The 23,880-nt window shown below is 41.7% G+C and overlaps 3 protein-coding genes across 4 annotated transcripts in view; 2 read left to right on the top strand and 1 right to left on the bottom strand.

Annotated features, from left to right (window-relative positions):
* Window positions 1–23,880, top strand: part of ISM2 (isthmin 2) — a 411,356-nt gene that overhangs the window by 239,367 nt on the left and 148,109 nt on the right. The window lies entirely within an intron of this gene.
* Window positions 867–19,646, top strand: SNW1 (SNW domain containing 1). The gene is made up of 14 exons (XM_075503338.1): window positions 867–1,016; window positions 2,085–2,238; window positions 3,855–4,016; window positions 9,391–9,486; window positions 9,579–9,685; window positions 10,525–10,629; window positions 10,725–10,794; window positions 11,499–11,564; window positions 12,770–12,886; window positions 13,243–13,384; window positions 16,584–16,680; window positions 17,501–17,618; window positions 18,639–18,802; window positions 18,880–19,646. Exons 1-14 carry the CDS (start codon window positions 1,003–1,005, stop codon window positions 19,082–19,084), a joined length of 1,617 nt encoding a protein of 538 aa, XP_075359453.1. The 5' UTR covers window positions 867–1,002; the 3' UTR covers window positions 19,085–19,646.
* Window positions 19,579–23,834, bottom strand: SLIRP (SRA stem-loop interacting RNA binding protein). Its single transcript, XM_075503340.1, has 4 exons — window positions 23,717–23,834; window positions 23,486–23,544; window positions 21,586–21,693; window positions 19,579–19,703 (listed from the first exon to the last, which is right to left on the bottom strand). Exons 1-4 carry the CDS (start codon window positions 23,808–23,810, stop codon window positions 19,644–19,646), a joined length of 321 nt encoding a protein of 106 aa, XP_075359455.1. The 5' UTR covers window positions 23,811–23,834; the 3' UTR covers window positions 19,579–19,643.

Genomic DNA, 23,880 nt, shown 5'->3' with positions numbered 1-23,880 from the left:
TAAAAAACTTCTATGTAACATATGGATGCCCATTACACATATATAGTACAACCCTTAGCATTTAAAACGTAAGTTTTTATTTTAAGTCAATATATTTTTACAGCACTTTCAATCGCTCTTCTTCCCTTCTCTCTCATGTCCCAATTCAGTGATACCTAAGTAGCAGATATCAGAATAGGAAATTTTATTCCAATCCATTTGCTCTGTATTTTCTGGTTTTTACTTGGACACCTTCAGCGGGATGAACCATGAAGTTACTGAACTTGTTGGAAATCATCTGAATAGACAGGATATTGTACGGAGCTCCCCCCTTTTTCTTTTTCTTCCAGTTGTGCCGCAGGTATCTGTACTGCTCTTGCGTTTCTAGTGCAGCCTTGTTGGGATTGTGCCATTGCCGTTGGGTCCACCTCCTCTGCCCAAGTTTGCCGAAGCCAGCATTGCCTGGGGAGGTATCCAAGCGGGACGGACACGCAATACGGAAGACAGCGTGCATGTTGGTTGCGGGGTTCACCAGACTGTGGCCATCAGGCGGCAGATCTGGGCCCGGCACCACGAGCACCGCGCAGCCAGGGGGCGGCTGCCAGGCCCGGGGGTGACTGAGGCGGGCCCGCACGGAGGGAGCTGTCCTCCACAGCCCTGGGCGCCCTGAGTCGCCCTAAAGAAGGCACATGCCCTACGGGCCGCTCCGTCCGCCGGGAAGAGCGTTCAGTCCGAAGGCGCAGCCGTTCCCTCGCGGCCGCGGCCCGCGCCCCTGCACCGGCGACCGCCCCCGCAACGCCCTCAGCACCGCTGGGGGGGGAAAACGACACCTCCCGAGAGGCCTTGCGGTCTGTGCGCATGCGCGCCATCACCTCGACAGTGACGTCACTCAACACAGTGACGTGACTACAATTCCCAGTGAGACAGTGCGCGGCGTTGCGCGTGTGCAACTGTTGTGGCCGCCCTCCCCTTCCTCCTCCTTCCCCGCGGCCTGGCTCCCGAGAAGACGACGGAGGCGGCAAGATGGCGCTCACCAGGTGGGTCTGGCTGCTTCCGTCCGGCCCGGTTCGGGTGGCTGCTCTCCCCGGCCTACCTGCGGCTTCCCGGCCGCTGTGCGAGGCTCCGGCCGACGAGGAAGGCCGCGCTCGGGGAGCCCGCTGCAGGGCCGCGGCCTCTCCTGGGCGGTGGGCCCGCCGGCCGGTGAGGAGGCCGGGCCGCGGCCGGGGGGAGGGTGACGAGGGCCGAGTTGGGGCTGGGGGAGCTGCCCTGCCCTGCTTTGTCCTGCCCTGGCGGGAGGGGGTGTTTGGCACTGCCTCCGGTTCAGGGCTCTGCCTCCCTGGCGTGTTTTCTGCGGGAAGAAGGAGCTCCTCCGCCTCGGCTGGAGATGATCGGATCCGTGGGGTTTTGTCGGGGTGTCTTTACTGTGAGTGAGGGCGAGAGGTCTTTGTTACAAGCTGCTGCGTCTCTCGGAAGCCTCAGGAGTGCAGCTGCAGTGGGCTGCCCTGGAATGCTGACTTTCTCGGAGGTGGACACTTCTCTAAAAAAACGCGTAGAAGGTCCCGTAGTCTAGACGAGCTAAAAAATAGGAAGTCAAGAAATTGTGTTGTGACTAATTGGCTTTGGCCAGGAGGTATTTGGCATTAAGGGGGAAGCTTGTTGACAGATCTTTTTGTGGGCGTTTGTCTTGAGAGAAAGGAAGGAGGAGTCGTTGGGATTAACGGAATATTTTGTTTTTCTGCTCCGTAGTGGTGGAAGGAATACACAGTGGTATGTGATGTTCCTGTTGGAGAATGGGCATTGTCACACACTCCTGTTCAACCAAGATGTGAATGTGGATTAATTTAGTATCAGATTTTATAGGGATTTTCCAGAATGCTGAGAGAGTGCATGTTGCTTTTTCCCCTGTAATCTCAGAAGTTACTGCCACCTGGTTTATGAGCACAATACTCAAATTGCATAAATTGTTTTTCAATCTGTATGGAGTGATTGTAGAGAAAGTAATTATCTAGTAGTAGATTCAAGCATAGTTGAGCGTCACTGAATGAAATTATCAGTATTAACTTTTTATGTGTCTCTTTTTTTGGTGGCTGTCTATGGATGTGCAGTTTTCTACCAGCTCCAACCCAGCTGTCTCAAGACCAGCTAGAACTAGAAGAAAGAGCAAGAGCGCAAAGATCTAGGCAGACTGCTCTAGTCTCATCGCGAAGGGAACCTCCCCCATATGGTTACCGGAAAGGATGGATACCACGGGTGCTAGAGGTAGATATTTAAATTCATGCTGTAGTAGTGTGTCTGGTAATGGGGGAAAAAAGTGTATTTTCTGGAGTAGAGATAAGCTCTGAGCATCTTGAGTGTAGCATAGAATTGTGCAAAGCCTTACCACGTGCAGAATTTCCATCCAGACTGTTGGATATACTCTTGGGTTGGGGGAAATTGTTCCAATTCACCAGATTACTTAAAACATTTGATGGTAAACAGGGTGTTTTATGGATTCTTCTCTTCAGAGATTGTCATGTTGTAATATGGAAATAGGTCATGGTCCTTTCTGTGAAGGCAAGGATCCTCTGAGAAAGACATCTATATTGTTCCTCTGTCATTATTTGTTAAATACATGTTCCAGGTTATAGCTGGAATAAGTGAACATGTGTATAAGATAGCTGCTAATGGGGGAGAAAATTGTTAGAGTTGGAAGGAAACTTAAAACATTTGTCAGATATTAATTGTTTAAGTACGTTAGCGGCAAAAGGGTTCTGGAGAATATTGTGTGTATTTAGCTGTGATCCTTGCCAATTTAACGTAATTTTAACTGGAAATGTTAAAAGGTAGAAGGGAAAATACATATGTATAGCTCTGATTACAAAACTGTTTCAGTACGGTTTCTCATTGAGCCACAAAACCTTGCAGATCTTGAAATGGTACTTGACAATAACATCTGAGACCTGCTGTGATGAGTCAGGAGCCAGTGCTCTTGGGACAAGGCATGCTATTGAGGTTTTGATACAGTATTTCATGTGTGATCCTGCATTGTCCCCAGATGCCGTCCTTTCATGAGCTGGTAAAAAGCTTGCCTTCATTTATGTTTGAGTCCCATTTTTTTAAAGATGGATCCAACAGTACCATCATGATGCATTAGTGCTAGGTAGGGTGACCTCAAATAGTAGTTCTGGCGGTTCTCTAAGGTAAAACATGTTTATGTAGGTTCAGCATTTAATAAAGTGTATGATGTTAAAAATCATACCTTCATTTCAGTTCCCTGCCTACACTGTTGATTACTAAAGTTAGTATTTTAGTGCTTATTCTTTTTAAGTGTTAGCAAAAGAACTTCTTAAGAAGTCAGGTGAACGTTTTCAAAGAGTTTCCAGCATCACTGGGCCACAAAGTGATACGCATCTCAAAAAGACTGTAGAGGACTCCTTTCTGCCTCATAAACAAATGCAGATTCTTGAAGAGTGATAAATGTTTCCAAAGTACACCCTTTTTCCAGTGGTCCTGGAATGCTGAAATTGAAAAAACAAAATCTGTTCTCAATAGATCAAGAGTTATGCAAAAAATTTTGAGGAATGACTGACTTTTGTTCTGCCTACTATTTCAACATTGATTCTGTAACTTATTGTTGAATGTGGGACATTCAGTGAAGACTGTGCAGGGAATAGTTACTGTAAGATGTCGATGCACTTCAGTGTCTTTTCTTTCATTAAGTGTAAGTTCTATAATCCATTGCTCTCTTACCAGCTAAATTAATAAAGTTACTAGAGCATTCTGGCAATGTTTCATTTTATTAAAATCAATCCGCTCTTTCCTTCCATTTCCCATCCGTGCAAATGTTATACCGTGTTATTGTGTTTCAGTCATTCACTACTTTTTCTGTTGTGTAGGATTTTGGAGATGGAGGTGCTTTCCCAGAAATTCATGTGGCCCAATATCCATTGGATATGGGCCGAAAGAAGAAAATGTCCAATGCTTTGGCTGTGCAGGTGGATGCAGAAGGAAAAATAAAATACGATGCAATTGCTCGACAAGGACAATCAAAGGACAAGGTAATATTGCTTCAAATATGTAGACTGGCATGTATATGTGGAAAAGTTGTATGTACGCATTGCATATATTTAAACTCATTGGCCTGACATTAGACAAATGGGTTGCCTCCTTCAGGTACAGTCCTGTTGTTTTAAAATCAAACAGACATGGCATTTTGACCGGGATCACTATGTGATCTCCTCTGTTATTTAATTAAAAGGTAAGGCAAAAATGGTGAGAGTCTCTACACAAAACTTACGTGGTAGCTTAGCAGCTTTCATTAGAGAGCTTTTCAATGAAGGCAAGAAACTGAAAACCGGCCTGATCACAGGCAGCCTCATTTCAGTGTGTAGAGAGGGCAAAAAAAAAAAAGGACAGAAAGCACAGTTCAGCTTTCAGAGTACTACACCTTGTGTCTTACTAATTTAACATCTGAAGCTTCTGGCTGTTTTCAATATTGTTGGGTGCTTTTTTTTTATTTTATTTTATTTTTTGGTTGTGGCAGAAAGTATTGCCAGGGGTTATACTCCAAAATTTTTGTGTTCAGTGATGGCAAGATTCTCATTGAGTTTAATGAGAATGGACTTCATTTTCCTGTATACATTAACCTTTCTAAAAACAAAGAGATGACACTTTATCTTGAAGTCCTAACTAGTATTGAGGAGACCAGTTACTTGGGTCTCCTAAGTTCACTTTGAGGAATATCCATATCTGCCTTTTCAAATGTAACAGTGGACTACATTAAAACTTTAATTCTCTTAAGCAGGTGTCGGGGGCTGAAAAACTGCTGAGGCATGACCAAATGTTTGACCAGCTGCTTGCTATAGCAAGCATCTCCTGTAAAGAATGGGGCAACCCAAAGAAAATCTAAGAGGGTTAACTATAGAGTATGTTTTAGTTGATAGATACAAATAGGTGTTTTCAAAATAACTTGACTTCTCCTACTTTAATTTAGGATGCCTTGAAAAGCTTATGGGTATGTAATATGCCTCATGTCTTACTGCAAATGAGGAAGGGGAAAAACCTATCTAAACAGAAAAACAAAAGGTGACCTTTACCTCTCAAACAAAAAATAGGGTGAGCATTCTAAAAATATCAGAGGAAATCTTTCTTTTTTTAACAGATATCTTTTTTGTTGTTTTACACTGATCCTACAGGTGCCAAAGTTGTGAAAGTTAATACCAATAGGATTTTATATTTAACTAATACTCAGTTGAGTGTCAAAAAAGTGTCACATCTTATATATCCTCATCCTGTGCATCTAAAATTACTGCAGTACCTTTGGAAAAAAAAGAGTTCAAATCAGACTCCATGCTGTCACGTGGTAGAAAGTAGTCAGACTAAACAGAAACAACAGCAGTGGCAATATTTTTACTGAGGGGACTTTCATTGGGGTTCTGTCAGACTTTATGTGGTGTTTTTAATTATTTTTCAAGAGGAAGATGCTAAAATACTAATTACACTAGAGAATTTTGTGATACTAAATATTTGATACTTGATACTGAATAGAAATTTGACTTATCCCAAAGCATAAAAAATAATTTGGAACAGATAAGTAGACAAGAATTAATTATTGTACTGATTTTGAGGAAGCTGCAGGGCAAATAAGAACAAAAAAAAGTATAGTTAAACCCTAATTTTTACAACTTGTTAAATACAGCTTTACCTACCTGTAGGATCAGATTTAACGTTGATATAATAGAACTGTTCAGATAGGGATCTAAGTATATTTGAAAAAGAACTAGAAATTATAGCAGGCTTTAGGCAAAAATGACTAATCTTTCACTGTGCCTTATTTGGTTCAGAGTTAGGAAAATACTTAGAACAGGTAAAGTTAAATTTAATCTGTTAACATTTGTCATATTTGATTCATAAAGATCTGTACTAGCATTCATTAACTTTCTATATGGCATTTATAAAGCAGCAGTAATATTCTCATTTTGTGGCCATACTTACCAGGGTGGAAGAGGTGAGTGGCTTTTCAAAACTGGACTCTGTAGAACTGGAATTGGGGTTTCCTAACCCTAAGCTCTGCCTTCTGGATCAGCTTGATTCTGATTGCATCCAGCTGGATGTAAATGCTGAGGCTAAAAATTAAGTATTGTGGTTCAAGGGGGGGTAAAACTGAAGGAAAATTAGATATTTGAAACAATTTCACCACTATTGCTTGATTTCTTTTGCAGAAGAGAGAAGGTATTAGCAGAGATGTCATAGGGAGCAGTTCTTCAGTGATCTATGTTGCATTGAATAATGTGGAATATTTTCCGTAAGAGAGAGCTTCTGATAGTACAGTGTCAGTAGGATTACATACAGAAGTTTCATTATCCTGAGAGCTGCAGTCATAATTCAAATATTTCTTCAATCTTAATACTTAGAGCTAAGAGAAATAGATACTTAGCAGCCTGCCAGAAATGAGATGGAGTTTCTGATCCTATTCTACGAGCTACTTTTTGGTCTGAGTTAAGAAGCAAATTTTGCTTTTGCTACAGTTTATGGGTTTTTTGAAGTTGAATTTAGTATTCTGCCTTCTTGTAGAGGCAGCAGTTCCATCACCCGGACCCTATATCTGGGTGGCTTGTCAGCAGTTTCTGCTATTGCAGTGGTTCATCTCTCTTGCATCTGTTCACTTGCATGTTTAAAAAATAGTTGCTTCAGAGAGTTTTCCTTGAAAAATGCTGACATAAATGAGGTAGTTTGACAAGCCTCCTGTTTGGGGCTGGCAGAAAGTCTGCTAGACAGGAAATGCTGGATAATGTTGATGGACCCGGATACATGACCTTGTGGATCTGAGGATGGAGTTCTGTCTGGTTGTCCAGATGAAGGATTTCCAGCATTAGCCATGTGGTTATTGTGCTGCTATAGGTTCTTCCAATACTTTCTTTAGTCACATAACAAAAAGCCAGGCTGAAATAATGCATCAATAATTGATATATTTTGGTAAGACTGATGCTCTGTCCCCTTATTAGGAAAATAAGGACATATAATTGCTTCCTCTCTTTTTATTAAGACAGAAGAGAGAGTGAAATCAAAGAATGGAACTATCAGGTCCATTACTTTTTTCTGGCAAGGATGATTTTTCTGTGTAGGAGTTGGATTTCTTAGTGGCCCAAGGCTGTGGCTTAGATGTTAAAGAAAAAAAAAAAACCCTGCAAATCTTACCTACAGTTTTTTCTCAAGATTGTGAATTCAATTGAAACATTCACAAGAGAGGGGAGTTCCATTGTTGAAGGAACTCCTGTCACAGTGATGGAACAGGACAAAAGAACGTGAATATAACTAAAATAATCAAAAGTATTCGTTACTCATAATGTGTTTACCTCTGTGGTAGAGCTTGGTTTGAGACCTTGTCACCAATTTTTTTCTCTGGTGTCTGTGCCAGGCTTCCAACCAGGGGTAATTGTAATGAATTCTGAAATGTTATGTGCTTCATACGGAGAAACCATTCTTTGACAAGGAAGGAATTAATTCTGCAGTGCTTGATGGTAGCTTCTCAATTTACATGTAAGATTGATGAGCACTGTACAGGGCTGCTCTGGATATATAGAATAAAATATGTTGAGGGGAGGGATTTATCTCTTACAAATTAAGAAATTTCTGTCAAGATGCTTGTGTCTATCAGGTGTCTTGTGAAACTCTGAATGCGATTGATGTCTAAATCCTACCACGAGCTACAGTATCTTACACAACTAGTTAGGTAAGATTGTTCTGTTACTGATGGCAGTGGCATGTAGATTTCTAATTGTTGCCTGTTAAGGCTGCCCCAGCCAGAGAAGGAATCATCTAGCCATACCAAAATCGAGTATTTTATTTCTACCTAGAAGGAGATTCTGCTTTCCAGTAGCTATCAAAATGAAATGTCTGAAACAAAGGCTGGTGCTTCCTTTTAAATTTAGTAGATGGAAAATGGTAGTCAATGGGCATCCTACAATATCAAACAGTCCCAGTCTCCTCTTTCTTAGATTAATGAAATCTCTCAACATTACTGTTAAAATAAGGTAAATATCTAGAAAAACAACACAGTGCAACGTCTTTATCTTCCTGTCTATATCGCTTCAAAAAAGGACTCCAATTAACACATGCAAGTGTTACCAAGTTTTTGATGGAGACAAAAATTTTGGTATTTTCCGGCTAGTTTAATCCATATTATGGATTTCTTCCACATTCGTGCAGCTTGCCACTTGCATTGAATATTTTAGGGTTTAACTAGTTCATGTAGCTCATTTGCACCTCAGTGTGCTGGTTTTTAGAGCATCCCTTAGACTTTTTTATTTTCTTGTTTGTCTTCTGGGATACTCTGAGCTCTTTCAGCATACTTTGTTCTTCGTGCAGCAAGACACTTGGACTTGGAGTTAATTACCTTAGAGGAACACTGCTCTTCAGATGTCCTTCATTCAGCATCTGAGAAGCTAGGATATTATTGATACTAATTCAAAGGATTAAAATTCTAGGAGTGAAGGATGAGAAGCAGTAGGTGGCTCTTGTGTCACAAATCAATGCTGAGGCTAAAGGTCAGTTTCATAGTTGGACATGCACTTCATAATGAACTTGAAATAATCGTCATAATGACTCTTAACCCTTTGAACTAAGACTTTCTGATGTTATTTTGTTGGACAAATGTGAAACATTAATGCAATACAATAGATTTTTCCCTGTAGCCATCTAATAGTGTTCTTTCCCTATATTTAAAATTGGGGCTTAAGCCTAGTGACAGCTAGCTGCATGTTGTATGAAGACTGAAGTACCCATATGAGGAAAATTGTAAAGAACAGATTTCTCAAGCATTTATTTATTCAAGAACATAGCAAACATAATGATATGAAAAAAATCTGGATGGTAAAAAAGGCTCCTATCAAATCCTTAAGTAATCCTTGAAAACAGAAGCACAAATGTGGATTTTTCTGTCTGTCTTGGGGAGCCTGAAAAGGAAAGAGTAGGAAAGGGAAGCAGGAAACTGGTGTCTAATCCTAGCTCTGAGAGTGATTTACATAATTATATTTAATCAAATTGCTCCTTCTCTTCAATTATTCCATTTGTAAAATGGGATCTAGAGTATATTCTTGTTCTATGGGAGTTATTGAAGAATATGTTGAGAAGAACAGGACGAGAGGAAATGTCCTCAAGTTGTGCCAGGGGAAGTTTAGATTGGATATTAGGAAAAATTTCTTCACCGAAAGGGTTGTCAAGCATTGGAACAGGCTGCCCAGGGAAGTGGTTGAGTCACCATCCCTGGAGGTATTTAAAAGATGTGTAGATGTGGTGCTCAGGGACATGGTTTAGTGGTGGAGTTGGCAGTGCTAGGTTAACGGTTGGACTTGATGATCTTAAAGGTCTTTTCCGACGTAAATGATTCTATGATTCTGTTCACTAGCACTAATAAAATACAATGTCTTTCAGGTCATTTACAGCAAATACACAGATCTTGTGCCAAAAGAGGTCATGAATGTGGATGATCCTGAACTGCAAAGACCAGACGAGGAGGCAATTAGAGAGGTATTATATGCAGTGATGTGCCTAGTTATCAGAGGTATATGGTATGTCTTGCATATGTGATGAGATGCATTTTGTGGTACTTTTGTCTTTAGATAACAGAGAAGACAAGAGCAGCCTTGGAGAAATCGGTCTCCCAAAAAGTTGCAGCAGCCATGCCAGTTCGAGCAGCTGACAAACTAGCTCCTGCACAGTACATTCGGTATGTAATACTGGTGTGTGTGTAAGATGATGTTGTACATAAAATTGATTAAAATTAGGATATTCCTTGAATTTGTGAGAACAGAAATTCCTCTTGAATTCTGTTCTTCTGAAAGTAATATGAAACTGGCTTATGTATTTTGAATTAACCCACTAATGATAATCTAGTTTGAAGTGTGTTGAAATATGTCTTAACATGTCATGAGTTGTGGCATGTTGTGGAAGGGTTATTGTTTTAGCAATAAAATGTAGATTTGTCAGGGAGCACTATGAATGATGCTGCCCTGGAAACAGTTTTTACTGGGAGTTTCACCCCAAGACAAGGCATGTAACAAGGTTCTTCCCTTATACAAAATGAGCAACTGGAAAGAATTGGAATTACTAGGAGGCTGATACTCATTTATGATGATTTTCTGCTGCAAACACAAAAAAATTCCATGGCAGGGTTAGACTTGGCCTGAGGTGAATTCTGAAAAAAAGTATGTGAAGAGGTTCTTAATAACCAGTAAGTAGTCACCAGGGATTCACAGACATAGGTAAAGAGTATTGTGACATGCTCTGTGTACTCTATTAGTTTGTTTCTTCTACTTTGGAATGTAGGTTGAAACAGGATAATATAACCGTGGGAAGATACATTTCTGTCTGGTGTAGTTGATGCTCTGCATTCAGTCCAGTGTCCTCTGTGCAGTTACCTGCTCCTGGTGTTCACAGTGGAAACATCTTAAACTGGTGTGGATAAAATGAAAATGCAGCTAGAGCAGTGAACTCAGTGAAAATGGAGGTGGGAAAGGAATATCTAGCTGTGTGCAGAGAACTGAGTGCTTTGATTGTTTTATTCAGGTACACACCATCCCAGCAAGGTGTTGCCTTCAACTCTGGAGCAAAACAGAGAGTTATTCGGATGGTGGAAATGCAGAAGGACCCTATGGAGCCTCCAAGATTCAAGTAAATGTTCAAAACTTCCTCATGGCAAATAGAAGATTCCATAGTGTATTTCCATATACGACATGCTGATTGTATTTGTTTTCTTAATTGTTCAGAATTAACAAGAAGATTCCACGTGGACCACCTTCTCCTCCAGCACCTGTAATGCACTCTCCTAGTAGAAAGGTATGAAATGCCATCTGTAGCTGTTCTCAGTTTTGAATTCTAGATGGATTCACAAATTCTACTTTGATCTAGTTCTTTTCTGTGCACCTTCTCTTTATTGTTCTTTTGATGTGATGTTAAGTGATAAATGATCCCTGGTGCAGTCTTTTTGGGGGTTGTTTTGGCAGTTCTGAAAGTAACTCTCTTCCTATGTACCTTGTCAGAGGTTGAATAGATTTCTCATATTTTACGCAGAGCTGCATTGCTGGAGTTGTCCATGACATGGATGAGTTGACTGAGGCTTTAGCCTTGGTACACTGATGCTGCTTTTAGACAACACTATTAAGCAAATCCTTAATAACACCAACTTGTATTATTAAGGATTAGCTTCCTTCTGAGAGATGAGTGTGATGGTGGTTCATCAGTTTCCTACAACTTGAACTGCTGTTAAATGTGTTAATGTTAGCAAGCTGGCTGTGAGTTCTGGTCTGTGTGATGAAAGTTTAAGAGGATGGCTGAAAAGCTGTCATGACTTTATTCAGTGTTGGCAAAGGTACAGTGCAGAAATGAACATCTTATTGCTGCTAAGAAGGGTTGAGTTTTTTGTAACAGTGTCCTGAACTTTGTACTCTATTTCAATAGCTTCATAGCTGCCTTTGAGAAAGAAAACAGTATTTCCTTTTGCTATAAATCTGAAGATGACTTTGCTTCCTTTCTTAAATCAGATGACTGTGAAAGAGCAGCAAGAGTGGAAAATTCCTCCATGCATTTCAAACTGGAAAAATGCAAAGGTAATTAAGTTGTCATAAATTCACCTTTGTAATGTTGCACCCATGCTGCTTCCAGCATGGAGAACACACGATTGAACCCCACTCAGTTTTTCTTTCTTTGGCATATCAGGGTTGTTACATTGACAGGAGTATAGAACTGAGAGAGAATATATTACTTCATGGCAGAGATTATGCATTTTGAGAGGAAAAAATGGCATTAGTTAAAATCCCCATAATAGTGCAGTATGTGGAGTCTGAAACCAAAGTCTCTGGAGCCCACAAAGTAAAGCCATCTAAACTGAAAAAGGGAAGGGCAATTAATAGAGAACCAAGCATGTTTCTTTTTAATACTGCAGTCCGAATTTCTCAAAAGTTCTCCTTGTTGTGTTCTATCACTAATTAATTTTCACCACTGGTTAGCTTAGCTATTTTTATTTCTTGTTTGAGTAGGTATGTCCTGTCCCTTTGATTTTTATCAGCTGGTAACTTTATGTTCACAGAGAAGGGGGAATTTATAATTTGCTGCAGTAACTGGTCTAATCGTTCTTGAACTTACCAAGCTGTTGTATGTCTTCAAATAGAGGAAGGAAAAGCTGCGTGTTTGGATGTTGGGGTTTTTTTTCTACCCCAACACAGCTGTATAACTGTGACTGACACTAATTAGTAGATCAAATTTTAGGTTACAGATGCTAAAACCAAAGCAAAAAATTTTGTAGAGCTCTCTAAAAAATATTAAAATATAATCTATAAATACTTTTAGGTTTCAGCTATTGAAGGCAAAATTGGCATTTAGTGTCTCTTGCTTTTGCTGGCAGCCTTCTCCCTTTCTCAGTTTGAAGCAGCTAACCTCTTAACAGGTATAAAAACAGTTTAGAGAAAATAATTTTTAAGCGCAAATAGTAAAACAGCTTAGAGACTGGGAAAGCTATCATCTGTAGTTCTTAACACAAAGCAAAGAGTGGACTTTATCGATCAAAAACTGTCATTTGTACTAAGATGTAACTTGAGCGGAAATTGTGTTTCAGATTTGGGAGGAGTGTGGAATTGGAGGGGAGCTTAGTATTACCTGGTATGAATTTGATGTATAAAGGAGGTCCATTGAGGTGTATTAATGATGGGCTGTGAGTTTTGTGTGTGTGTTTTGTTTTCTTAATAAATGTAATAATGTTTGTTATTACAAATAACGTTAGTTTCTGTGATTAACTGCCTCTCTGTTTCCACTATAGGGTTACACCATTCCATTAGACAAGCGTCTGGCTGCAGATGGCAGAGGATTGCAGACTGTTCATATTAATGAAAATTTTGCCAAGCTTGCTGAGGCTCTCTATATAGCTGACAGAAAGGTCAGGTGGTTGTTTAAACTGCTTTGTCTCATGTGGTTTTACCTTCTTTGTATGTTTATTTCCTTGGGAAAATCAATTGTGAATAGGCTATGGCTTTTTGATTTGTCCTATGTCTTGGCTAACATAAGACATAAGGTCTTATCCCCAATATCTTTGAATCAGTGGCTCAGTGTGGGTTAAACTATTGGAGGTCATGGGTCTCGTTTTTCAGTTCTAACTGCTGTGGCTGTCTGGCTTTGAACTTCATCTTTGTGGCTTGATTCCTGCCCTGTTTACTGGATAATTCCATGACAAAATATCTTCTTGCATCCCAGGTGCTAGCTGTCTGTCATTTTAACTATGTCTTATGTGTGCAGGCTCGTGAGGCTGTAGAGATGCGTGCCCAGGTGGAGAGGAAGATGGCTCAGAAAGAAAAGGAGAAACATGAGGAAAAGCTCCGAGAAATGGCTCAGAAAGCCAGGGAGAGAAGAGCAGGGATCAAAACCCATGTTGAAAAAGGTACATTTCCTTGTTATTAAGATGCTGCCTTTTTTTTTTTTTTTTTAGCACTCTCTGAAGTGTGGGTTTGGAGGAATAACCCAAGAACTTGTAATACCTAAATATCAACTGTGACTTCTAAGCATGACATCTCTTCATGTCTCTACTTGATCAGCCAGTAAATTTGGTTAATTCACTGGCTAGTTTGATGGGATCTGAATTTGAACCTTACAGCAATATGTCAGTGTATACAGGTTTAGGACATCGTTGAGACATTTGGAGTTGTTAATGGATCAGTACAAGTAATGGCTTTCATGGGCTGTTCTAATCTAATTTCTTTTTTTTTTTTTTTTTTAAGGCTTGTTGCAAATGTAGAGCAATTTTGTTTACAAGAACTAAACCATCTTTAAGTTTTCAAAGAGGGTAAATGCAATACTCTATCTTGCGTTGTGATAACTGGTCTTGCAGAACTGTAGTTCTGTTGGCCACTAGGCCCAAAAACTGCTAACCTGACTAAATCATAACCATTGTGATAATGATTGAAATGACATTCCAAAGATCGAGATGCTGAACTTACAGAGCAGTTACGATCTCTCATTATTACTGAAAGGTGGAGGATATGGTCATATAATGCCAAATCCTGCAGCTGGGATGGACTAACCTCTTCCCAACAGGCTGGGGAGTGGCCGGTTGGAGAGCCCCTCTGTTGAAAAGGACCTGGGAATCCTAGTGGACAATATGCTAAACGTAAGCCAGCAGTATGCCCTGGCAGCAGTAATGCTAAGGGCATGCTAAGCTGCTTCTGCAGGAGTGTCACCAGTAGGTCAAGGGAAGTAGTAATTTCCTTTTACTGGTGACCTGTTAGACTGCATCTGGAATACTGGGTGCAGTTATGGGCCCCCAGGTACAAGACAGACATTGATAAACAGGAGTGAGTTCAGTGGAGGGCCACCAAAATGGTCAGGGGCTAGAGCGTCTGCCCAGTGAGGAGATGCTGAGAGAATGAAGCTTGTTCTGCCAGGAGAACATAGGCTTTGGGGGGACCTAATGTGAGCTTTCCCATACCTACAAGGACATCATCAGGGCTCTTCACTAAGCTGCATAGTGGAAGAAGGAGACAGTGGTCAAAAGTTGAAGCAGGAAGTTCCAACTACATGCAAGGAGAAAAATTTTCACCATGAGGACAACAAGCAGTGGGAACAAGTTGCCCAGGGAGGCTGGCAGTCTCTATCCTTGGAGGTTTTCCCCATCCGAGTGGGCAAAGCCTGAGCAACCTGGTTTGAATTCAGCATTGATCCTGCTTTCAGCAGGAGGCTGAATTAGAGACTCCCTTCCAACCCAAGTCATTCTGTGATACTGAGTCACAGAATGTTCTTCAAGGCACTTAGATGCCTGTGTGTTTGAATGATATTTTTACACTTAAGAGATAAAAGTATGATACGATGATCTGTAGGTGTTTTAGGATATTAATTCCTAGATGGACAAGTATTCTAAGCTCTTGAAAGCTGAGAGAACATAGTTGTTGGATACATCTGTTTTAACTCTCTTGTCAAGGACAGTTAATAGCTTGTGGCATAAGAAAGCTAACTGGCTAACTGGGGAAGTCCCTGCTGACTGGAGATTAGCGAATGTGACACCCATCTTCAAGAAGGGCCGGAAGGAGGACCCGGGGAACTACAGGCCTGTCAGCCTGACCTCGGTGCCGGGGAAGCTGATGGAGCAGATCATCCTGAGTGCTATCACACGGCATGTAGAGAATAACCAGGGGATCAGGCCCAGCCAGCATGGGTTCAGGAAAGGCAGGTCCTGCTTGACCAACCTGATCTCCTTCTATGATAAGGTGACCCGCCTAGTGGATGAGGGGAAGTCTGTGGATGTTGTCTATCTAGACTTCAGTAAAGCCTTTGACACGGTTTCCCACGGCATTCTCCTGGAGAAACTGGCTGCTCATGGCTTGGACGGGTGTACTCTTCGCTGGGTAAAGAACTGGCTGGACGGCCGGGCCCAGAGAGTGGTGGTGAATGGAGTTTACTCCGGTTGGCGGCCGGTCACAAGCGGTGTCCCCCAGGGCTCGGTGTTGGGGCCAGTTCTGTTTAACATCTTTATCAATGATCTGGACGAAGGGATCGAGTGCACTCTCAGTAAGTTTGCAGACGACACCAAGTTGTGTGGGAGTGTTGATCTGCTGGAGGGTAGGCAGGCTCTGCAGAGGGACCTGGACAGGCTGGATCGATGGGCTGGGGTGAATTGTATGAGGTTTAACAAGGCCAAGTGCAAGGTCCTGCACTTGGGCCACAGCAACCCCATGCAACGCTACAGGCTTGGGGAAGAGTGGCTGGAAAGCTGCCTGGCAGAGAAGGACCTGGGGGTGTTGGTTGACAGCCGCCTGAATATGAGCCAGCAGTGTGCCCAGGCGGCCAAGAAGGCCAATGGCATCCTGGCCTGTATCAAAAATAGCGTGGCCAGCAGGACTAGGGAAGTGATTGTGCCCCTGTACTCGGCACTGGTGAGGCCGCACCTCGAATACTGTGTTCAGTTTTGGGCCCCCCACTACAAGAGGGATATTGAGGTACTGGAGCGCGTACAGAGAAGGGCAACGAAGCTGGTGAAGGGTCTGGAGCAGAAGTCTTATGAGGAGCGGCTGAGGGAGCTGGGACTGTTTAGCCTGGAGAAAAGGAGGCTGAGGGGAGACCTCATCGCTCTCTACAACTACCTGAAAGGAGGTTGTAGAGAGGTGGGGGTCGGTCTCTTCTCCCAGGTAACAAGTGATAGGACAAGAGGAAATGGCCTCAAGTTGCGCCAGGGGAGGTTTAGACTGGATATTAGGAAATTTTTCTTCACCGAGAGGGTTATCAAGCATTGGAACAGACTGCCCAGGGAAGTGGTTGAGTTGCCATCCCTGGAGGTATTTAAAGGACGTTTGGATGAGGTACTTAGAGACATGGTGTAGTGATGGTTTTTGGCAGTGTTAGGTTTATGGTTGGACTCGATGATCTTAAAGGTCTTTTCCAACCTATATGATTCTGTGATTCTGTGATTCTGTGAAAGCTGTGGCTTTCCATGTGTTCAGTTTCTTTGAAGTGTAATATTTTAAATAGTGCTAAGGGTCACTTCTCTTCTGTGAAAGAATACTGAATTGAATCACTGTGCCAATGTCTCTGGCATAGTTAATTCAAACTTCAGATATTTGTCTGTAATGAGCGACCTTGTATTTGTTTAGAGGACGGCGAAGCTAGAGAAAGAGATGAAATCAGACATGACCGGCGCAAAGAGAGACAGCATGACAGAAATCTTTCCAGGGCAGCCCCTGACAAAAGGTGAGTCACAGAAGCAAGCTGCTTTATTCCTGCACTGGCACTGGCTTCCCCACTAGGGAAACTATTATACTGGGCTTTCTCCTTTTGCTTGATGTGAGTGCCTGAATTTTGCCTTGTGGAGATATTCACTGGTTCACACTGGAAACTGGTATTCACTGTTCATTTATTGTATGAAATGGCATTACTGAGAGTACTGCAGTACACTCTTCTAAATTTAGAATTTTCCAGATGCATGGAGGAATGGCGGGTTTTTGGTTTTGGGTGGGTTTTTCTTTAGCAGAACTTCAGTATGTTCACACTTAATTAACATGTTGACAGCAAAGGTTGAAACCTGGATCCTATAACTTCAGTGAGACCAGAGTATCATTAGTGGCTTTGTTCCTTGAAGCTGTTCATTTGAAGTAAGCTTAGATCTATGAGAGTAGGCTGAAGTATCTTGTTTGCCCAAGCCAGCGAGATTTCTGAGCACAAATGGTTTCTGGAGGCTTAAAATCTCTAATATCTTAAAATTAGATTGCTTGGCCTTCCCAGAATATAATTACATTGGTTCTTGCAAAAAATAAATATGACATTTTAGACCAAGTCAGCTCAATGTAAATTCCAGATAGTGGAAAGCAAATTTAAATGTCATGCCCAGCTGAACATAACTTTCCCAAATGTTTCCTTTGCCAGGAGACAAATTTTAAATGTTACCTAGCAAGGAAGGGCAACAGTGTGGCTCCTGAGGCAAATTGTTAGCAACTAATACAGGATCAGGTTGCAGTTGAGCATGTCAACAAATATGTTTTACTGACCTAATAAAACTTAATTTTAAATTCAGGTCAAAGCTGCAGAGAAATGAGAACAGAGATATCAGTGAAGTTATTGCCCTAGGGGTACCCAACCCCAGGCCATCCAATGAAATCCAGTATGACCAGAGGCTGTTCAACCAGAGCAAGGTAAAAATCCCTTTTCACAGCTGTGTAGCTTTCTATGAGAACATGCTCATCCTTCCTTAGTGGGTATGGCTCGAATACTAAAGGGACCCTCTTCTCATGGTTGGTGTGGATACACTCTGAAAGAAGTCTCTACGTAACTGGTTAGGAAACTATTGATCTCCTTTATCCATAGCTGGTGCAACAAAAATTGAATATTCTGAATGTATAACTGGATTAAAGTGTTTTTGTTGGGGAGTGGGGAGAAACAAGCTCTTTTGCTTTCAAGCTGCAGTGACCTCATTTTCTTCTTTTGTACAAATGTACTGACTGAATAAGGGAAATCTGCTCCGAGAGAGAAGCAAATAAATACTTTCTATTCCTGTTATTGGTTATGTTAAAAATCCTTCTGAAGACATAAACAGTTAGAAGCAACACTTATTTTCCCTGAACTTTTTACTATTTGGAGATGAAAAAGTAGGTTAGGCTTCAGACAGTCCGTGAATAGACCTGCAGTTTGTCAATCATTCTTTTTTGTGTTTGCAATGAAAGACTTGCAGGCAGAAAGGAAAGCTGATGAACAAAAAATGAACGAGCAGGCACTTCTACTTTCCCAGTTTACATAAGCCCCTGTGTGATTTGGATTGGTCATACATGTTTTCCAGAAATTCTGAATAATATACACTTCTGTATAGTTGTACTTGGCTGTTACAGACAGCTGTACTTGCAGGGCAGACTGAAATGATCCATTATTCTGAAATATGAATGGCCTGTAATCCTTCCTGTTGCTTTCTGGAAGAGTAGAAGTGGCCCTGACCAAGGCTTGTAATGATTGTGTCATGTTCTCTGGACTTAATCCCAGACCCAAAACCATTCATATCCTAATGAAGTGCTTGAACTCATTTGAAATCACTAGTAAATCACACAATACCATTTTTGTGTATCTGGTGACCCCATCAGTGTATCTTGATGTTAAAATAAATTAGCTGAAGTTTTGCAGACTCATTTAATACTGCTGTTACTCTCTTTCTTTCTTCTTTACAGGGTATGGACAGTGGCTTTGCTGGAGGAGAGGATGAAATTTATAATGTTTATGACCAGCCTTGGAGAAGTGGCAAGGATATGGCTCAAAACATCTACAGGCCAAGTAAAAATGTGGATAAGGACATGTATGGTGACGATCTAGAGGCTCGAATAAAGACCAATAGGTAAGAAATAAAGTTAAGAAATATTCTTAATTACTAGTCTGAAGTTACAATCAACTGAGTCACCTCTTCTCCTGCAGGTTTGTTCCTGACAAAGAGTTTTCTAACTCGGATCGTAACACCAGAGGGAGGGGCAGAGACGGACCAGTTCAATTTGAGGAGGATCCATTTGGTTTGGACAAGTTTCTGGAAGAAGCTAAGCAACATGGTGGTTCTAAAAGGCCATCGGATAGCAGCCGCCCTAAAGAACATGAGCATGAGAGCAAAAAGAGGAGGAAGGACTGAATGCCTCTGCTCCTTGAGAGGTAGAGAAATGGACTACAAGCTTGGACTTCATGCAGAAGGCATTTTTAATATCAGAGGTGTATAGGGGGACGGCGTTGTAATGCAGCAGTTCACAACCCTTGTTGTGTGGATATATATACACACACTAATTCTTCTACATAGGACAGCTACCCCTGGAGAGTGGAGGAATGGAGACCACTTTGAAACATTTCACAAGGGAATTACTCTTTAGCAAATGCTCTGACTTTGCTGATTCCCTGTTGCCCAGCATCTCAGGGTAAGAATGTAGCCCCTTCCTACAGCTTTAGTTTTTGTAGGTAGCTAAAGCTTTTACTTCATCTGTTAAAAGCTTTCCTGCTGTATATAATTACTGTCTTATGCTGTAATGGATGCTAGGGAGTTTATGATTCAGTGTTTCTTTAGTGTGGCTATACAGTTTATTTGGACAAGGAGGGGAAACAGCCGGATTCTGTTTTAAAACAAATACTCATTCATAGTTTCTCAGTAGTCTTTATTTTAGTTTCTTTACATTTAGTGAAATAAAGGCTCCTTCCACCACTCACTCACTTTGATTCTTTCTTTGATTGTGTCTTCTGTGGGGCTGTTGTTTGAGAGTGAGCTGAAAACAATCAAAATTATTCAAATTAGTTAGGCAAGAAGGTTTGATATTTTTCATTTCTGATCTTCTAAAACATTCATATGGAAAGCAGAAGATGGGTTTATAACTGGTTCAGTTTCATCAGCCATAACTGCAAATGCTAAGCTCCTGACAGGAAAGTTGAATATAATTTGCAGAGCAATTGCTAGTTGTATCAGCAAAATGCATTGTAAAAGCTTGTGCTTTCAAGTGGAACTAACAGAAGGTAACTGTCTAAACCTAGCCTAGAACAAAGTGGGAGAAGCTTGCGTCTTTGAAGAAACAAAGAAAGCTAACTACTCCCTGCCTTCTGCTTTTTATTTAACTATAAAGAAGCCTCTTTGGTCTTGTAACTCATGAGAGTATAGTCCTTGAAGCCTAGGCAGTTAAGTGAATGTGGCTATCTTATAGCTCCAAGAATAAAAAGCAGCAAAATTATTTCTAAGAAACTGACACTAAATACTCATCTATGCTATTCCTAGTACTTATTTTGATAACTGCACACTGATAACATTCTAGTTCTTTTCAGCCCAATTTGAGGGATGAGCCTGTTGCCTGGCTTGTCACAGTTTAAGACTGAAGTCAACAAACCAGTCCTTAGTTTCTGTTTCCATTTTTGCACCACAGTTGTAAGTCATATGTCAGCTCTTCTTGGTAACAGGTACTGAAGTAACCACAACCACTGAACATTGCAGTAGTATGAACCATGTCAAGCAAAATACTTTATCACAATCAACATACTGCATCCCTGGAGTCTCTTGCCCATTCATTTTACTCTTACTATCTCCTACCATTGAAAGCCTCAAAACAAGAAACTAGTTGTCAGAAGGATATTAAAGAATTCTTATTAATTATTCAAAGACATGAATTGATCATGTCTGTTATACCAGCCTGCTTGTTGCTCATTGTTTCACTCTGTACTACTAGGTCTGAGTAGCTAGGTCAGCTGAAGCATGTGTTACAAGAAAGTCCCCTTAGTAATTTGCCCCTATTTAGTGAACATACTAGATGGAAGTTTCTAATGATTTTGACATGAGATGTGTTAATTTATTAATAGCTTTGGGCAGCCATTGACTTGCTGTCCTTTTATCCTTATCTGTCAACACCACTACATACTAAATGTTTGGAAAATGGTGGGATGGCCATTTCTTTGCTCTGTTTATTTGCTGCAGTGAAGCTAGATGATACAGTTGTCTGGCTCTAACTGACCAGTCAATGACAGACACCTTTGTATGGGTATCAGATAAATGGTTTTTAACTGATGGTGTACACTGTCTCTTGATACCATACACTAATGCACTGAGATTTCCAGTGTCATATTTTTTCCTTTATAACATTTAAAACGGTAGAGACAGCAAGGAAAAAAAAGAAGCTACACTAAAGCTAATTTATCTTGAACACATTATTTTTCCTGTAAGAAATTATAGCTGAAGAAAAAAAGAAATTTTCACTAAAGTTCAAAGCTTAGCTTTACATTCTTTGTCATCTTCCCCTACCATCCAACATCCAAACTAGGTGTTGGAACACACCTGCAGAAGCCTGTATTACAAATAATTAGTTGCATGGCAGTTCCTGAACAGTTTTACTGCATTCTTATTCCTTTAGCTTAGCATAGCAGGAGGTTTTGATCTCTGGTATGTGATCTGTGTTATCTATATGATCTCAGACCCTGATAAGTTGAGAGGGGGGAATAAACAAAAGTGTTACAGATTTTAAAAACATTAAAAGCACCCTTAAGTGGCAAAATGGTTAATCATACTTGGAATGAGTATGGCAATATTTAGATGCCACTGTGTCCAACCAAAGGCAGAATTAAAAGAGCTCAGCTCATTACATTACTTCATTAAAAGAATTAGCACATTACCTTGGCACCTTCAAGTATGTGGGGGTCCTTCTGAAACACATTCTGAACATCTTGTGGATTCGAGAATTTAATCCAGCAATAACGTCTGTGAAAGCCTGTATCTTTGTCCTAGTTACCAGTTTAAAAAAAATAAAATCTAATTACTGCAGAAAATATTCACATAGACTGTTAAAAACTTTCTGTAGATATTCAATGTAAGGATTCAGAAATTATCAGAGAAATCGGCACACTTGCTGTTTCAGAAGCCTTTTTCACCCTTCAAGACATTTACTGTCATTGACAGCATGCAGCTAGCAGAGGCTGTTACACATCCCTTTCAATCTGAGTCCAGCAATCATAAAAAAAATTTAAGATTAAGTTATAGTTGAAGACTGGAATAATGCATAGCCAGTTGTTTCAAACTGCAGTAGTTATCTACTATTAAGCCAGTCTCAACAGAACTGACATTTAAATGGCTGCCTAATTTGAAAGTAAGCCTGCCACAGTACTTGAAAAGCATTCAGCAAGATAAAGCAGCTGCTTAAGATACTAAGAAAGCAGGCTGCAATTTGAGATGACAAGCACTAACTACACTGAAAAGAAAAGTTATTTTTAAGAATAATTTGCCAGTTGGAAGAGACAGTTGTCAATAAAGAGGAGATAATGCAGAAAAGCCAGGTCTACCAAAGTGCCTTTTATCCCAACTCTGATCCCAATCAGAGTTAAGAACAGCTCTGCCACTGAATTCACTGATCATCAGGCATGACTGGCAGCACTTCCAAACACCAGTGAAGTTTTCACCCACAAGGTACTGCAGTCACACTGCCTGGTTTCAGTATCCCAGTGAGGTCTTAGTTAGGGTGTCTTTGCTGCTGGCAGATTTTTGTAAGATTTTTAAAGCATTAGTGAGTGCTCCTGAAGTAATCACTGAATCAAAACACACACGTGCATCAGTTCACCTTTAATCAGTGATAGAGGCAGGTTTACAGTAAGCTGCCAGCCTTTGCAATGAAGCAATGCATTCTGTCCTGGGCCTGAAGAACAGTGTGGCAGGCAGACACCTAAGCTTCAGTGTTCAGAAATAACCAGACTGTTTCAAACTATCTTTCTCCATTTCCAAACTAGTCCTCAACTGATAGTGAACCCATCAGCTCACTAACCGAAGTTCACTACACACTGAGCTTAATTTAACAGACCATTACTTCACATGGAGAAACACAGGCAGGCAGGAGAACCTCTACTCCTTCAGCAACAACCTGCAACTCATCTATAACACAGTGGGAAAGGAACACCTTTTTTTTGACTGTCCATATCTAAGAAACTGCACTAGATACTATTATTCCTGACCTACGTGCTCAGAAGATAAATAACTGAAACGGCAGAGGCATGAACAGCTGACAGCTTGGGAGCATCCTGAAGAGCCTGTGGTTTTTGTGTTAGCCCCACACAGCAGGAAAGGACTGCAGGTTCATACCCACACCTTTAGATTTTGTAGGCCAGTGAGACCAGGCACATAAACACTTTATTCTTTGTCAGATGAAACATAACACGGTGATAGAGAAGCTCAAAACACTTTTAGGTTAATTATATTCAGAAATGGCAGCATCAATAGGATCTGAGGGGTATGCTTTCTAAAGCTCCTTCAAAGCCAATGGAACCACTAAGCTTCAATGAGGCCTACAGCTCACAAGCGGCGGCACCGACTGGGAGAAGGAACTAAGGGTAGAGACCACCAAAAACCTGACTAGAGTACAAGAAGAGGCTTCTAGAAAGCAGCTCCGAGGAAGCAGGGGAGCCGGCTTCGGGGCAGGGCCCCAGCAGCAGGAGCAACCCTGCCGGGGCCGGCGAGCACCAGCCGCAGCTCTTCCCCGGTTTACCGAGAAAACACGAACAACGGCCTGGAGGACAAGCGGGTACTCACAAACGGCAGCTGGCATCTCTGTACTGATCCGAACTGGGAGAAGTACTCCTTCAGCTCCTCTGTGGGGAAACGCACACCTGGTTAACACCGACCCGGCACCCCCGCACAGCCGCAGCCACCCGGGTCCACGGCCTGTGCCAGCACACGCGGCGGGGCCGCCTCCTCCCGCGCCGTCCAGCCCACGCCAGCCCTAGCACCGGTGGGGGATGTAGGGGGACGGTGCAGACTCACTGCTCGACACCGTCCAGGGAACCTCAGCCACGAAAATGTCGAAGAGCCTCCGAGAGGGGCGCCCCGCCGCCCGCACCGCGCTGGCCGCCGCCATCTTGGGAGCTGCGGCGGGAAGGGTGGGGGGGGGCGGCCCCGCCCCGGCAGTGCGCAGCGCCGTCCGCCGC

Source organism: Mycteria americana, chromosome 5 (genome assembly GCF_035582795.1).
Source record: "Mycteria americana isolate JAX WOST 10 ecotype Jacksonville Zoo and Gardens chromosome 5, USCA_MyAme_1.0, whole genome shotgun sequence".
Classification (NCBI taxonomy): domain Eukaryota; kingdom Metazoa; phylum Chordata; class Aves; order Ciconiiformes; family Ciconiidae; genus Mycteria; species Mycteria americana.
This window is presented reverse-complemented; position numbering and strand designations above follow the sequence as displayed.